Source organism: Setaria viridis, chromosome 3 (assembly GCF_005286985.2).
Source record: "Setaria viridis chromosome 3, Setaria_viridis_v4.0, whole genome shotgun sequence".
Taxonomy (NCBI): Eukaryota; Viridiplantae; Streptophyta; class Magnoliopsida; order Poales; family Poaceae; genus Setaria; species Setaria viridis.
This window is the reverse complement of record NC_048265.2, coordinates 3,697,205-3,713,392: the sequence shown is the minus strand read 5'-3', so window position 1 is coordinate 3,713,392 and position 16,188 is coordinate 3,697,205. Positions and strand designations below refer to the sequence as shown.

General features: G+C 47.8%; 3 protein-coding genes across 8 annotated transcripts; 1 reads left to right on the top strand and 2 right to left on the bottom strand.

Moving 5' to 3' along the window:
* Positions 1 to 1,278: 1,278 nt before the first annotated feature.
* LOC117848804 (phosphoglycerate mutase-like protein AT74H) lies at positions 1,279 to 8,585 on the bottom strand. Of its 6 annotated transcripts, none has more exons than XM_034730349.2 (6): positions 8,434 to 8,585; positions 6,859 to 6,967; positions 5,904 to 6,007; positions 5,770 to 5,823; positions 2,124 to 2,912; positions 1,279 to 2,051 (listed from the first exon to the last, which is right to left on the bottom strand). In XM_034730349.2, the coding sequence occupies exons 5-6, from the start codon at positions 2,704 to 2,706 to the stop codon at positions 1,618 to 1,620; spliced, it is 1,017 nt and encodes a 338-aa protein (XP_034586240.1). In that variant the 5' UTR covers positions 2,707 to 2,912; positions 5,770 to 5,823; positions 5,904 to 6,007; positions 6,859 to 6,967; positions 8,434 to 8,585; the 3' UTR covers positions 1,279 to 1,617. The 6 variants fall into 6 exon arrangements, with proteins under 6 accessions (XP_034586240.1, XP_034586242.1, XP_034586239.1 ...); XM_034730351.2 differs by having other exon boundaries at positions 5,904 to 6,003; XM_034730348.2 differs by having other exon boundaries at positions 5,770 to 6,007.
* Positions 8,586 to 10,223: 1,638 nt separating this feature from the next.
* On the bottom strand, positions 10,224 to 12,321 carry LOC117847270 (uncharacterized). Its single transcript, XM_034728450.2, has one exon. It carries the CDS (start codon positions 12,134 to 12,136, stop codon positions 10,403 to 10,405), a length of 1,734 nt encoding a protein of 577 aa, XP_034584341.1. The 5' UTR covers positions 12,137 to 12,321; the 3' UTR covers positions 10,224 to 10,402.
* Positions 12,322 to 13,111: 790 nt separating this feature from the next.
* Positions 13,112 to 16,118, top strand: LOC117847073 (uncharacterized). Its single transcript, XM_034728233.2, has 4 exons — positions 13,112 to 13,415; positions 13,539 to 13,643; positions 14,180 to 14,306; positions 15,466 to 16,118. The coding sequence occupies exons 1-4, from the start codon at positions 13,197 to 13,199 to the stop codon at positions 15,681 to 15,683; spliced, it is 669 nt and encodes a 222-aa protein (XP_034584124.1). The 5' UTR covers positions 13,112 to 13,196; the 3' UTR covers positions 15,684 to 16,118.
* The last annotated feature ends 70 nt before the right edge of the window (positions 16,119 to 16,188 follow it).

The following is a 16,188-nucleotide window of genomic DNA, read 5'->3' as shown; positions in this document are numbered from 1 at the left end:
CGGTCCGGTCACTCACCAGCTGGCGGCCTTCCAGCAACGAGGCCCAAAAAGGCCCACCGTGCGCGTTCCCCTCCAAATCTGCTGCCGAGCCGGTGCCGGTGGTTTGGTTTTGCTACAAGTAGCACATCCCGTCTGGTGTTGCTTCCGCCGCCGGCCGTCTGCGTCAGGCGCCCGGTGCGGCGGACGCGGATTACGAGGCTTCAAATCCCTCGGAAGTCAGGTCACACTCACACGGGCGCTGGCTAGATTCGCACAGCACGATGTCCTCCTCGAGCAAGCCATCCTACGCCGCTACGCGCACGCAATACCCAACGGAATAGTCAATCACCGGCACCGAACCGAATCGTCATGTGCACAGCAGCCACAAGCCCAGAACCACAGGGATGTCAGGGTTCGTGGCTCGATCGAGTATTCTACGCACCGGCTCCGGCATTCGGGGATCATGCCGGGCGCGTGACCAAGGTTGCTGTCAAAACGGTTGCTGGTCCTCCACGCTCGTGCCACCTGAATCTTCTCGCAACGGCCGGTGTCGATCGAGTTCAAGTTACTACTAGATGTGAGTCCGTCATGGATTTATCAGGATTTGGTCTCATTGTTTTTCTTCCCTCTTGGTTGCTAAGTTTTAGTAGTTGACTTTCTCTCATCAACCGTATTATATCTTATCTTGATTCTTGAGGCAAAAAAAAAAGAAGGTTGTTCATAATACTCTAGTGGCACGTCACAAGAGCACACAACCGTGTAAACACTTTGTTATTGCGATTTAACGATATAGGCCATACCTAGTACTACACAAACCGCAAATTCGTTGGACCAACGAGAGATGGCGAAAGACGCACAGGAAAAGACCACAAGGAAGAGCAAACACAGGACACAAGAAGCCACTCATCGAGAGCAAAAACAGGACAGGAGCAAATCTTGGAACCTAGCACCGCCACCCTGTAGCACACTGCACGAGATTGTTGAGAAACCTAGTTCTGGTCACTAGACTAGAAAACATCGTGGACGAACGTGTCGCCCCCATGCCAGCTGTGAGGAAAGAATCTCTGCTTTTGCATCTGGACAAGTGTCTGTTGCTGACAAGCATGTGGGAAAAAAATAATAAACATGGTAGCAAGTGTCTATACCAGTACTGTCCATTGACAGTAATAACCAATAATTCAAATGTGGATGCTACCAAACAAGATGCAGAGATGAGAGATGTATAGTATCCCTACATGCTTTCTTTTCAGAAAGGAACTTGTGGAAACTGATAATGTGCCCGGCATGAAAGGACCTTGATTAACTAAAGAAACTTGCAATAAAAGGAGCCAACTTTAGTTGAACACAGCCAACCATTGTACCATTGTGTGTGAGTTTGTCAGTTTTCCCACTAGGAACATTAGGAAAAGTTAGAGATAAGACCTCTAGATATGTCTTTCTCAAATCTTTAGACTTGTTTCCCCTGAATTTCTCCCCACTCATGTTCCAATCTCTAGCTACTATTAACAGATTACAAATCGGGGAAAGAAAAGGAGAGCAATCAGGAATGGCTCGCTAGGCCACCACTCCATAGAAAATTCTAGAAAGCATAATCGAATTGAAAGAATTTCAGTGAACCAGAGACAGAGCAGAGTCTGATTACTCCAGGTGCTTGATCTTGCCATTCTCCTTCTCCTCTTCCTCATCCTCCGACGAGCTCTCAGAGTCCTTGGGGTCCTCGAAGAAGGAGTCGATGAAGGAGGAGCATTCCTCGGCCCAGCTGCGGCGGTTGGCGGAGGCGCGCCACTGCTGGTCGGCGATCATCTCCGGCGACATGCCCCACTGCTCGAGCTCCTCCTTGGTGTGGTGGACGAGGAGGGAGTACTCCCCGCCGGGCCCCAGCTGCATGACCCTGAACTCGCAGTTGTCGAAGTTGTTGAGGCGCTCGAACTGGGCCACCGTCCACTTGAACCACTTCATGAGGAACACCCGCGAGGTGAGGCCGTGCGACACGATTACCAGGTTGGTCTCGCAGCTCGGGTCCTGATCCAGCCTCCCCATGTCGATGTCCCGCCACAGCGACTCCAAGAAGCCTGCGCATTGATTCGCGATCAGTTCACAGGGCTCAGATCGGAGAAGGGAGGAGAGATGCGATCGGATCGTACTTGCGACGCGGTCGAAGACGTCGGCGGCGGACTCGCCCTCGGGGAAGCGGAAGAAGAAGCGGCCGAAGCGCTGGCGTGTCTCCTTGACGGCGCGCATCCGCTCCTCGACCTGGAAGTTGCCGAAGTCCTGCTCCCGGACGCGGCACTCCTCACGGGCGCCGATGACGCGGTCCCGCGGGAAGGCGCGTCCGATCTCCCGCAGCGTGGCGCGGGTGCGCGCGTAGGGGGACACGTAGAAGTAGACCTTCCAGTTGCCGCCGCCGCTCGCCACCACGTCCCGGATGCCCCGGCCCGCGGCGCGCGCCTGCTCGGCGCCCAGCGCCGTGAGCGGGATGCGGTAGTCGGGGGTGGTGGTGTACGCTGACATGTCGAGGTTCCCCTGGCTCTCGCCGTGCCGGACCAGGATGATCCGCTTCGGCAGCCGGCGCGCGCACTGCGGGTGGTGCTGCCGCGTCATCTCGCAGAACCGGCACTCGCTGCTGGGCGAGTCGACACTGTCCCGGCCGGGGTGGTGGCCTTCTTCTCCTTCCTCTGCTTCTCGAGGGGTGGCGATGGGGTGGCGCGCAGCCGCGTCGTGTGACATGGGTAGCTGGCGCCGGTGCCGGGATATATAAAGAGCAGGCAGCAGGGAGGTGGTTGGGTGATGGAATGGAACGCAAGCAAACAAACTTATTTTGTGGGGTTCGGGGCAGCGCGATGATCACCAGCTGGAGCCATGGAGGAGGTTGTGAAACAGGCCGCGGGATCCGGCCTCGCTGGCAGCCTGGAAAGCAGGCTTACGCCGCAAGTCTGCAAGGAATAATTGAGGATTAGTTAACACTACCAAATTTGTGAACTCGAATCACTGCATTCCTCCAAAGAAAAAAGACTGATAAGTTGGGGGAACAAGGAATGGCACAATTAGGCTAAAATTCTCAGAGCCGAATGAACCCCCCTGGTTGATGATGGAAGTTACACAGTTCAAGTTCATGATGAAGTTTCAATTGTTATTATGGATCTAATAGTAGAAGGGAATGATGAGCTGGGCTAACATTCCCCAAATGCAATTTACTAGACAGTGCAAGTCACTGCTCTGTTACTGATCTTCTCTTCGTTGGATCTAGTAGTGATTAGTGACCCGACCAAGCAAGGTGCTCAACCCAACTGCTCACTGAAAAAGGGAGGATTGCCCCGTGCTTGCCACGTGATCAAGGGGGATGGGCCCTCATCAAACACGGTGGAAAGGTGGCCGATACGGTGCATAGCGTATCCCGGTTTCCTTTGTTCCCGTGTCAAGCAGTCGGTGCATGTGCGCATCACACATGGGGCCACGGGAACCGCCATGAGAAGCAGCCCAGCAACAGCAGCCCATGCGCGGTGCGCGCCTCTCTGCCCAAGTCGGCGGTGGGTTGAGTGAGCCGTTCGCAGATCGCAGCCAAGGCAACAAAAGCCGTGTGCGCTGACACGGCATCCACGCAACAACACGGTCCGAACGCTTCAATCGATGGTCTTAATATCTTATGCGTACGGCCGTATATGTGCAACCTGAATAGCCGTACAGAAAGGTCTCACGTAGGGGCTGAGGAATGATTTATAGTAATCGGAGTCGTGATTTGAATCTATTGTGCATCATGTATGTACAGACAGAGATAGGCTTCAGGCAGGGGCTGATAGTCACGTTCCACCCAACAATGAGCCCTACTGATGGTGACACTAACACGGCATGCAGATATCTTCCTCTAAATGCAATAAAATGGCACAATTTCGTGCCATTCGTTAAAAGAATGACTTTCAGATATGCCACGAGAATTCATGCAAGCAGGTCTAACAAACCTATTGAGGCCCAATCCAAACAGCAGAGTTTAGCGAACCATAAGTGAATGGGAGTATCACTCCTCCCTTCGAAATAATCCCCAACCATGAATTCGAGTAGATTGAGTGATTAGCAGACTGATTTAACAGGTTACTCATTTTTCAGGTAATTGAAAATTTGCAAATCTTCAAGGGAAAAAGTTGTGACAAACAATGTTTATCTATCTCATGCCCATGAAGAACACATTCCCCTACAGTAATGCTATGCTCCAATGGAGTGTTCATGTAAAAGATAATAAATTTTTGTAATCTAAAAAGAATAACTTTCTGTTTAGTGGTTTCAAAAGTTATTTGGAACTTAACTCTTTTGCTAACAACCACGCAATCAAGCTCGCTTTATGAAAAGGAAGAACCATAGAGTGAAGCAATGTATATGCAGGATGCGAACAAAACATGAAAGGGCCATATGATGAAGTCCAGCTCAAAACTACTCGGAATAGCTTTGAAGCTTTGTCTTTCGGAGACAGGTTTGGTACCACACAGAAGCAACGTGTATCATGCAAATGCATGTCTTGGACAAGCAAGTCCAATCTGAAGATTAGGTAGATCTGGTCTTCCAAGGACCATTAGATCCACTCAAAATCCAAATCCAAAACTAACTTCTGCCAACACTAGAATCAGCCACAAAACCATCAACCAGTAGGATGTATGGGATTCAATCCATGCCAGAAAACTACTAGCTACGCCTGTTGTTTCCTGATTTTTAGGAATTCAAACCCATGACCTCAATGAAAAACTTCACAGTGTAAACAAAACCTAAGGCGCCAGGTCCAGCCATGCAGCACAATATCTTGTCTCCACCACATGCCCCCCAAGGGTAAGCAAGCTTCTGGGAACAAATCTTCTCCCCTAAGGAAGAACATCTCATGTGGGCATAAGGTGCTCTAGTGCACGTAAGTGGATAAGATAATGGGTCCAGCTTGGATTGCAGTGCAGTCTCAGTTCACTTTTCATCCCAAAACTTTGGCCACTATATCTCCCCAACAATCCGTAGAAGCAAGGCTGGGTTTAGTGTTGTTTAACTCTCCAGAAAAACCGGTTATCAAATTAACATACCCCAAGTGGAGTATGCTTTCTGTAAATTTGATTTGTTGCGATCTGCCTATTAACTGACCGGACAGGTGAAGAAAGTGACTGAACCAACATGCTCTCAGCAGCCAACTCCTAAGAATTTGATAGCGATTGAAGACAACATTTGAATTGGTCAGAAGGGCAAGAGCGATGAAGCATAAGCTCCACCCAAGTGGCAGTATACTAGTAAAGAGCGCCAAAATTCAGATCATTTGTAACATTTTTAATGCTAATGGACAACTGTGAGTGCTTGACCAAACGGCGGTAACCATAGAAACTATGAACAAAAACAATTTTCTGAGTTCATGTAAGCAGGGGCGGACCTAGGCAGCATTTTGAGTGGGGCACACCTTAAGAACAACTCAAATTTGAAGGTTTGTATATGGTGAAAGTTTGCTAATTGTCTTAGAGTCAAAATTTGAATGAGGGCCTGTGCCCTCACTCACATTAACGTAGGTCCACCCCTGCATGTAAGCACTTTGTCTGACTAATTGTGCACTCAAATACACCATCTTACTAATTAGAACAAATGGTAGGTAAAGAAAAAAAAATCTGATTGGTTGTGTATTCAAATACTGCATCTAATTACTACTGATGGAGTGATGGGTAGGAAAAGGAAAGAAGACATAGACTAGGATAAAAGTCCAAAGTACACCATTTTCTGTTGTTTTTTCCCTCTTGTAGCCCAAGATTATTAATAAGTCAAGTAATATAAAATACCTACCACGTCACCACCTCTTGCCTACTGCAGATGTTATGTGCAGAACTTTTCTGTCAACTTCAAAAGAATTTTAAGTTAATAATTCATATTCCCATAAAACATGTGTATTCATCAGAGAGTACTATATGCAGCAAAACCATAGTGTAGTTTCATTAAATCCCATGTGCTGGGATACTCCCTAGTCCATAGCCTAAAATCTCCCCAAGGCATTTCTTGAGTCCTACTCCACACCCAGTTCTTCCTGACAACAACATTCCTAGTTAGAAATTCCCAGCAACCATTTCTTTTATGCAACAAAGGTTCTAGAATTTTGTTTTTAGAGTGTCACACAGTTAATAGCTACCATTAACATTTCTGACTCCACTAACATAGTTCTCCTGCGCGTTTGACTCCACTAACATAGTTCTCCTGCGTGTTCGACTCCACTTACATCATAACCTAGATTTTATTTTTCAACATAAATAGTAGGACCATATTGATACATTGTATGACATCTATCCTTCATTACAAATGGATAACTGCTCATAGAACAAAATAGTGAATTGTAGCTCTTTTATATAAGTTGAACTGAAAATTTTCACTATAACTTTAGTTATATAACTCAAGTATCGCTCTTCAACTTCAAGATAATACTAATCTTCTATTTCTAGCTATAAGGATTTGTTAAGACAGGACTATCTGGTTATAATTTGGAACTTCTGAGTACACATACAACTGTTTGGGTGTCAGATATTTAAAAATGGCACTTAAAGTTTTAATTTTGAATGCCAAACCTATAAAATAAAAAGGAAAACATATATTCTGTTTAAGCCACTTTCATGCACTTTATAGTTGTCAACTTGAAGGCTCAGATTTAGCTTCTGCATAATAAATCTTGCAGGAAGGTGCTTAGCGTGCAATGGATAAAATACATTTGTTGTAATGCACTTAGTGCCATGGCATACTGCAAGCAATACTGATAACACATGGCAAAAATAAGGCTCATGCCAGAAGCCACAGTTCTAATCATAAAAATTCAAATAAAAAACTGGAGAAATAATCAGTTATACTTTAGCGGAATGTTGGTGACGAAAGGTAGGAGTTAATGCTTACCAAGAAGTTGCCTTCTTTATTCCAAGATGGTTAATATACTCTGAAAGAAGGTTGAAAGCATAAACATGCTTTACTTCTTTAAAACCTGGAGTCCAAATGACGAAAATATCTACACCAGCAAAGCAAAGTTAATAACAAACCCTAATAGAAGTATCAACAATTCTCTCAACTCTCATTCCCACCATGCCACATTCAAACTGCAAGCTGCGTAACACACTAACACTAAATTGAAAAACCCATTTTCTGTCTTTGTGCTTGAAATTGTAGCGTTAAAGTTCCATCAGATAAATTTCTGTGGGAGCATATATATCAAATGGGTGGGCTGCTCAGAAATACATAAAAAGTTCTTTGGCTTTGCTGTGTAAATCTATCACATTCAACATGAACCACATAAGTGTGAAAAGGGTGAGAGCTTCAATTTTCATTTTTCAAATACGAGCAGAATCTTAATCTTGTTGGTCACTAAAAAAATAAACCAAGAACAAAAGGATTCTTGGAGAATTCCTTTTTATGAACTCAATAAGAATTAGTTGAATATATTTACTGGGGCGGTTTTGTGGAGTATGAACAAGCAGTAAAATTCAATAACTAATATTGTTTCCAAGGTAATCGCTCATTGTACAGATAGCTGGATGGATATGATTATACTAGAACTTCACCTCCAATGAGCCTTTGTAAATAACTATACTGAAATAACGCACACAAGGAATTCAGATTTTGAACCTTGTTTAGAGAGGTCATCTTGAATCGTGGAGGTTGCGCATTTGTTTGGGGAATTGATTTATTATCTGTCATTCGAGATACTTGTTATTTAAACATATAGGCATATAGTCACCACTTGCCACGTGGGGTGATAAATACATGCTGCTACAGAGAAGGGGAAAACACAGATTGCTGAAAGAGCCTGATCAGTTGGGCTTCACTATATGGCAAAGGACAGATCTACTCTAAACATCCTCAGGCTTCGATCTCCACTGCACGTCTTAGGATTTCACCAATTAAGCATATTGCCTATTAATCCTTCCATATTGCCTGCCATTTCCGTTCCACGCTGTTTCTCTGGCACATAATGACCCTACCTGAGGTCATAAATCGCAACCACCCCAGTAATCCAAATTCTATGAGCTTGGAGTTTGACCATACTATACAGCAAGCAACGGGAAAACCTGTAAGGCTGCAGTAATTCCCCGATCCACACCTGCAAAGCTAAGAGAAACATTTCGCAAACTCCTAAGCATACTCGCGAAACACCAATTTCTGAATGCCGGGATCCTGCCACGGCCTCCTCATTGCGCCCCCATTTCGCACCTCTACCCAGCAAAACCGAATCCGCTCCCACCACGAAAACAGCAAGCGAAACAGCATCCTCCTCCTCCGCTGAGTTCGCTCGCCCGACCCAATTCCCGACGGCGATCGATTTCCAAACCAAAACCAAACACCTCCCCCGCGGCCGCGGGCCCCGAAATCAATCCAACCCAGACAAACATGGAGGAACGGATCGAGCGCGAGGCAGCGCGAATCGGAAGCTCGCAGGAATTGCGAATGGGGAAAGTTACAGGGGAATCGCGCGCTTACCTCGTCGTCGTTGTCGCCTGTCGCGTCACGGGAGGAGCAGGTGCGAAGCAGAGGGAGACGGGTCGGTTTCTGAGGTCCAAAATGGCAGGAGGAGAGAGAGATTTTGAAATTTAGGTTATTGTTAACCCGTCCTCAAATTTCTGTGCGGTGGGGCCGGAGGAGATCTCGGCGGTCACGTGAGAGGGCGCGTGGAGATCGGTGACTTCCTCTCGCGAAGGAAACGGCGGCAAAACGGCGCGTGGAGATCTCTGGTTGGTTAGCTTGGCTGCAACTCCCACACGACACGACGACATACGGGGGGGCTGTACCTATGAGTATGACGATGCGTCGATGCACACACGGATAAGCTGGCTGTGATCACTTTCGCAGCCACTGCCCAAGCGAGGAGTAAAAATAACTAGCCGGATAGGCGCGCTTCGCTGCGCCATCCATAATTTGCTTTTTAATCTATCATAAGAAAGATTTACCACAGATATTAGTAGGTATATACTTTATGTGGATAAAAGAAAATGAAATGAAATTACTGTAAATTTTTTATCAGGGGTTATGCAATTAACATAAGATGATATTTTTTTATCACATAGGTCATAACGCAACGGTTAATATCGGTTTTTTATGTTTTTATCCAAATCAATGAGGATGTATAATGCGCACTGCTATTTTTTTCCTTTTCCTTTGAAATATTTTGAAAGTATCCAATTGGGACTTTTTTTTTTACACAGTCCAATTTGGATTCAACATAGACCATAGTTCATAACGATGTTCGCTTTGAGCTCAAAAACGCTTCCGTGGCAAACGACCTGCGGGCAAACTGGTGGGACCTACATGCTAGAGCTTACCTCTTTCAGACAGCTGCTCGCAGAGAGCCTCGTCTCTCTCGTCTCTATCTAATCGTTTCTTTCTCTTTCCAGCATTGTTTTTTCTCAGATCTCAGAGCTTTGCATGCGGTCACTGCTAAGAGGAGGTGGCTCGAGGCAACGCCCTCGGGCGCCCCCGGTGAGCTCGAGCATGACGTTGAGGGGGCCGGGGAGGCCGGGAGGGTGCAGCCTCTCTTTTCTCTTCATTTCTTCTCTGCAGCTGTGTCTCAATTCCGGTGAGCGCGGTTGCGACTTGCGAGCGTGGCTTCTGCACGGATCTAATGGCGGGCCCGGCGACGCGCGGCAACTGTCACGCAGAGGAGCAGCGGCGGAGATCACACACGCCAGCGATGCGGTGACGCGGCGGCCGCACTTGCAGCAGTAGCAAGCTCAGCGGAGCAGGCCGGCCAAGCGGGCAGCGGCGCGTGCGTGCGACCAGGCTAGCGGAGGAAGCCAGCGGGAGCGGCATGGCGCGTATTGCCAGCCGAGGTGGCCCACGGGTTGGGCGACATCTCAGGCTGGTAGAGCAGCGCGGGGAAGGCCGGCGGCATCGTGCGCTGCCGAAGGAGCGACACGACGCGGGCGCCGCGGGCTGCCAGCAGCTCATGCGACTTGTCAAGTGAGGATTCACGGTGGCATGATGCTTCTTTAAGCAAGCAAAGCCGATTTCGCTAGATGATTCTGGTTGCAACTCGCATAAGAAAAACGCAGATACCCTCCCAACCAAGGACCCACCTGCCATGGACTGCTACAGTACCTGATGGCCTCTCCGCTGGTCCAGTCCAGGAACTTCAATATAGAAGTATAGATAGAAAGAACGTTTTCTACAATGTGACTGAAACTTGGAAACAACTGATTTTTGAATTTTTTTAAAAAAGCTCACTTAGACAGTAAACATTCAACCCTGCAAAAGTACAAATGAAGGCACAGCCATGGCAGAAGATCATCAATTTAGTTTTCTTCTAAGTGCAAATATGACTATAAGTAGAATTCATGGCACTTTGTACCAAGTATAACAAAAAGGTACACGTCCAATGCGAAGATTATTACAAAGAGCATAGGGAACTGAAGGTAGTAACCAACAAGGGCAGAGAACGCATGTAGTAGTAGCGTCACTTGAGGAGGGTGTTAACAATGGACTTGACATTCAGCTTCTTCAGGTCGGTGTAAGACTGACCGCATCCCACGAACATAACCGGAGCTCCAGAAACGTAAACCATGGAAAGCGCTGCTCCAACCTTGTCGTCGACGGTGTCAAACTTGCTAAGCAGGATACCATCAATCAACCTTGCAGCTGGAACAGGCGACAGGTCGGCCAGTTTCTGGTTGAACTGGGTCAGCTGATCGACGGCGTCGTTTCCAACCAGCGCTTCCCCGACGAACAAGACCAGGTCCGGGCTGTTGAGGTTGATGAGCTTGGAGAGCGCCCTCATGAGCGGTTCGTTGTCCTGCATGCGCCCAGCAGTGTCGACAAGGACAACATCTGATTTGGTCCGGGTTGCTTCTTGGATCGCTTGCTTCGCTACGACTGCCGGATCTCTTTCATAGCCCTTCTCAAAGATCGGTATCTGGAGCCTGCGAGCATGGGTGCGTAGCTGCTCAACGGCACCAGACCTGAAGGTATCACAAGCTGCAAGGGTCACACTGAGGTCATGCTGGAGGAGCCAGTAAGCGACCTTTGCAAGATTGGTGGATTTGCCGACTCCATTCACCCCAACGAATACGATGACATACGGCCTCTCACGCTCCTTGGCAGCGTGCACGTCTCTCAGAATGTCAATGGATCGGCTTGGGGTCAGAATGCGAAGAAGAGCCTCCTCCATGGCTGCCTGGACGGTGGAAGCTATGCTCGTGAAAGATCCTACCTTCTTGCCCTCAAGGCTTGCTGCAATCGATTCGCAAAGCTTCTCTGCGATCTCCTCCGCAACGTTCTTGGTCATCAGCCTGTCTTTCAGAGCTTTGACCGCAGGCTGCAGATCAGACTTGCCAATTACACTGTTACCTGCTGCAATGCTCTGGAACACTGAGGAGAACCATCCTTTCGCTTTGGAGACATCTCCAACCTGTTCATCCTTGTCCATCTTGCTTAGTCCCTCCTTGACCGCCACATGATCAGTCACCTTGCCCCTTTCAGCTGGGTCTGAGAAATCCAGCTTCTTGTGGGAAGGCTCCTTGTCGTGGTCCTTTTGTCTTCCCTTTTTGTCGGGTTTGTTCTTCTTTGTGTCAGTGTTCTTACTCTGAAGCAACTTGTCTCGCAGGATCCGTAACATACTCAGATTGAAGGCCCCGCCATCTTTGGGTTCGGGTTCTCCTGAATATTCGTCCTTCCCGGAGTCACCGTCGGAGCCGTCCTGCTTCCTCCCACCAGCATTACCCCCAGAATCTCCAGGAACATTGGAATCAACGTCGTGCGACACCGATGGTGGCGGCGCCGGACGTGACTCAATAGGCGCTTGTTTAGACTTGTTCATCTCCTCGGCGCGCGCTTGGGCTTCGAGGTGGAGCTGCCGGAACACGTCGCTGAAGCCGTCGTAGTTGGTGCGCTTGGGGTGGTAGATCCGCGCGAACTCCGCGCGGACGGCGGCGAGGAGGTCGTCGACGTAGAGGAGGCGGAGCACGCGCCGGTACACCGCCACGAAGACGAGGCCGAGCCCGTTGTGGAAGGCCCACTTGAACGCTCGCTTGCCGTCCTGGGAGGCGCCGGTGCCGTCGGCGGACCGGTCCTCGAGGAGGCAGGAGCGGATGAGCGCATCGATGGGGGAGGCCTTGACGGCAGCGCCGCCGCTGCCGCTGAGCGCCCACAGGATCAGGCCGCCGCGCGTGAAGATGAGCAGCTCCTCCAGCATCTTGCCCGGCCGGCGAACCTTCGGGTCGATGCGGATCCCTTCTCGTCTCACGGAGGGCGAAAATTTGGGCGGTAGTTCGCGGCGGCGAGGCGGCGGTTATATCGGAGAGTCACCGTCTCCGATCGGATCGGACTCTCCTATCCTCCCGGCTGTCTCCAGAGTCCTAACCGAATCGATCTCCGTTCAATGGCACGGGCTCTATGACAGGTGGGTCCCATGTTCTCGGGGTATCATCGGCATTTGGTCCCACCCACACGATCGACTTTTTTATTTTTTAGCCCTTTTTCAAAAGATTCTTACAAATAGATCCTTGGCGGAATCAATTCCAAAAATGGACCCTTAGCTTGGCGCCATCCATGCTGGCGCCAAGCTACAACGTCTCGGCGCCAGCCATCCTGGCGTCAAGGTCTATGCGCAGCCACTTACGTGGGTGCCGATGTGGCGGGAGCTTAACGCCATCCATCATGGCGCCAAGCCTTGGCGCTATGGATCTTGGCGCCAAGCTATCTACCCTGTACCCTTCGCGTTTCAAACTAAACAAGTATAATTGTTCCGAAGAGTTTGTAAACTAAGTTGTGGTTCGACTGGACTGGTTAGGAGGTGGGCTCCTTTTCCTGGAGATCTGAGTTCAAACTGGGCAGTCCAGTCCAGTCGAACCATAGCTTAGTTTGTTGCACACTCCTCGGAATAATTATACTTGTTTAGTTCGAAACACGAAGAGGCACGGGGTAGATAGCTCGGCGCCAAGATCTACGGGCATCCGCGTCAGCAGCTGCGCATGGACCTTGGCGTTAGGGTGGCTGGCGCCAAGACGTGTATTCCGCTAGGGGTGTATTTGTGAGAATCTTTCGCAAAAAGGGTTAAAAAAATAAAAAAAGTCGGCCCCACACGATCCCTGTTGTGAATGGTGCACCGTAGATCAGATCCTTTCCGGGTGTAGGCCCCACATATCAGTGAGGCGGTGCACGGGAGCTATCCCTACGGAGTCGGCGACATCAACACAGCGGCGGCGGCAACATTGACCCCGACGAATCGAGCAGGCGCGGCGAAGACGGCGGCTATGGCGGCGGCGGCGGCAGTGGAGAGCGTGGTGGTGGTCCACAACGTGGCGAAGCGGCACAACGTGGGGACGCTGGCGCGGAGCGCCACGGCGTTCGGCGTCGCGGAGGTGGTCGTCGTCGGCCGCCGCGACGTCAGCGCCTTCGGCAGCCACGGCGCCACCTCGCACCTCCGCTTCCGCCACTTCGCCTCGCTCGCCCTCGCCCGCGCGTACCTCAAGGCAAGCAAGCCCTCTCTGTTCTGAAGCAGCACCCCCCGGCCTCACTAACCCCTAAACCCTAGTCCCCTTCGTTTTGTTTTGTGAATCATGAATGACAAGTTTCTGTGCGTGCCTTTGCTGCAGGATGAGAGAGGGTGTGACATTTGCGGTGTGGAGATAACCGATGACGCGCAGCCGGTGACCGCTCACCCGTTCCGCCGGAGCACCGCGTTCCTATTCGGCAACGAGGTTAGTGGGATTCTCTTCATTCAGTGCTGACTGCGAAATTAGGTTGGTTGGAATGCAATTTGAATGGTGAATCGTGGTGTAGCTTAGTTTCGTGGACTGGGATTGGAATTAGTGGTGTCCAATTGCGGTAATCGCTGCCATGTCTCACATAGTCAGATATGTTCATTGGGCACTTGTAAATTTTGTGCGAACACCTCATTCCTTAAAATTAGCTTTCCTTTTGTTGTTTCAATCAGGCACCTATTGAAGGCAGCATGGTATTGGTATTCAATCATTAATTAGCTTGACCAAAGTGTATTTGGAAGAAAAATGTATCTCTCTTACAAAATGTGCACATGCTTCGCATCAACTGTACAATCATTTGATAACATAAAGATGCTAACGCAGATGCTATTTGAGTTCTGTAATGAAAATTTTATAAAGGGCTGTTGCATAATACTGCCCTAAACCAGTTAGAGGTTCTTATTAGTACACAGCCATAATTTGCCCTCTATTCTAAATTAACTGTCTATTTTTTGGGTGGTTTCATCTGACAGGGTACAGGACTCTCACAAAAAGAGTGTGAGATCTGTGACTTCTTTGTCTACATCCCTCAGTATGGTGGTGGAACAGCATCTCTGAATGTTACAGTTGCAGCTTCAATTGTTTTCCACCACTTTGCAGGTAAATTTCCATCCTGCTCCAGTCATTGCAGCATTTTTTGGGTAATGTATAACAAGTTAATGAAAATAGAAAGTTTGAATGTGCTAAGCTGCAAATTAGTCACACCAAAGTTGTTGCTTACTTGCTTTCGAACTAAACTGTCTTTTGGAGCTTTAGTGTGCCAAATTTCCATTATTGTACACTAAATACTCACATTTCTCTCTGGAAGCCCAGGTTGAGAACTATCTGTGGACATATATATTAATCGAGGTGATAGCTGACCAGAATTGAGTAAAATATCTTCTGTGGCCTTATATGTACTGAAATTTTTTAAGTGGCACATACATGTTACTGTGAAAAAGTTCGAATTGAATGTTTGGTCCTGCAAAATATTTGTTGATGTGCTGATGTTTGCAAAAAATGGAATCTCAACTTTTAGTTTGTATAATAAAGCACATCCAGAGGACAACCTGATATATTGCTGTATCTTTTGTGGTGATTTCTGAAAGCATAAGTAATTACAATACTTCAACTTCATTACATAAATGTGAAATTTTGTTTAGTGGGCACATTATTAATATTGCAGAGGCAGGCTGCAATCCTGGTCTTATACATTTATAGATGCTAGTGCTAGTATTTGTTTCAACTATTACATCATATCTGTTCTTGGAAGCATTTGTTCTTTTTTTTTTATATGATCATCTTCAGTGTTGGCCAGGCCCATAAGTTGAGCATAAAACTGGTTTTTGTTAACAGTTACCCAGTACACCAAGTTATTTACCCTTTTTTGGTAGTTCTGCTAAGATGATGAACCAAATCTTTGCTATGGAACATTATTTACCACTAGCCCTGTAAGCCCAAACATGCACTCTTATGGGGTAGCAATCAACTGAAGGCCAGCTTTGATAAGTATGCATTCATCTCCTTAGCAGAAACCTGAGGCTGATGATATTGGTTCTATCTCAGTTGTTCTTTCCCTTTCTTGGCTCCAATCCAATACTGTATAGAAGCATTTTATTGTTAGAGATACTTGGAATCACAAGCACACATACTCACATTTTATGTTCTGAAACTGAACTTGATAAAGTTCTGACAGACATTTGAGAGAATTGGCAGTGACTTCATAGTTAACTGCATTTCCTTATCATAATTGCCTGAATTTTTCCATGCTTTCCTGCAGTCTGGGCTGGCTTTCCTGAACGAGGCAGAGAGGGCAACAAATTCATTGTAGCTGATAGACCTCAGGGGCACTCGAGGGGGCTTTACTGTACAGACTCGATTGAAGCAGTGATTGAAGAGCGGAAAATGCGAAAAGAAAATGCATGTGATATACTTGAAGAAAATGGAAGCAGCCATCCTCAGGAATCAAATGGCCTAGATTTGATGTTTACAGAGTAGGCTTATCACTAGACAGCGTTATTACATCTCGTTTGTTGAATCAAGTCCCTGCGTTGGGGTTGATGACGCAGATTTTTGCAATACTACAACGCATAACAGAAATGTATTTCCAAAAGAGCGAGAAGTAGAACACAGGTTTTCTTTCCAACCTTGGCATGGAGCAGAAGGGCGCACCGAGCTTTTGTGAAGCCAGGGGGTGAGAGTGTACCTTGAAACCCAGGGAGTGGTTAAAGCTCTGTTTCGCTCAGATTGCTTACTTTTTTATGTTCCCATGTAAAACAAGATGTGGTGCCTGTTGCTTATTGGAATTGCTCTGTTGTAATGTAGCCACCTAGGGGTTTGATACTTGGCACCTGACTTCCTCACTTTGCAGGAAGTTGGATGGGGGAGTTTGTATTTGCTCTTCAAATATGAAATTTATTCAGAGTTGCCATCCTTCGGGGTCTGTTCTTGTACCTTGCAAGATCATCTGCTGTTTACCTAATAAACATGACAAGTACAGGCG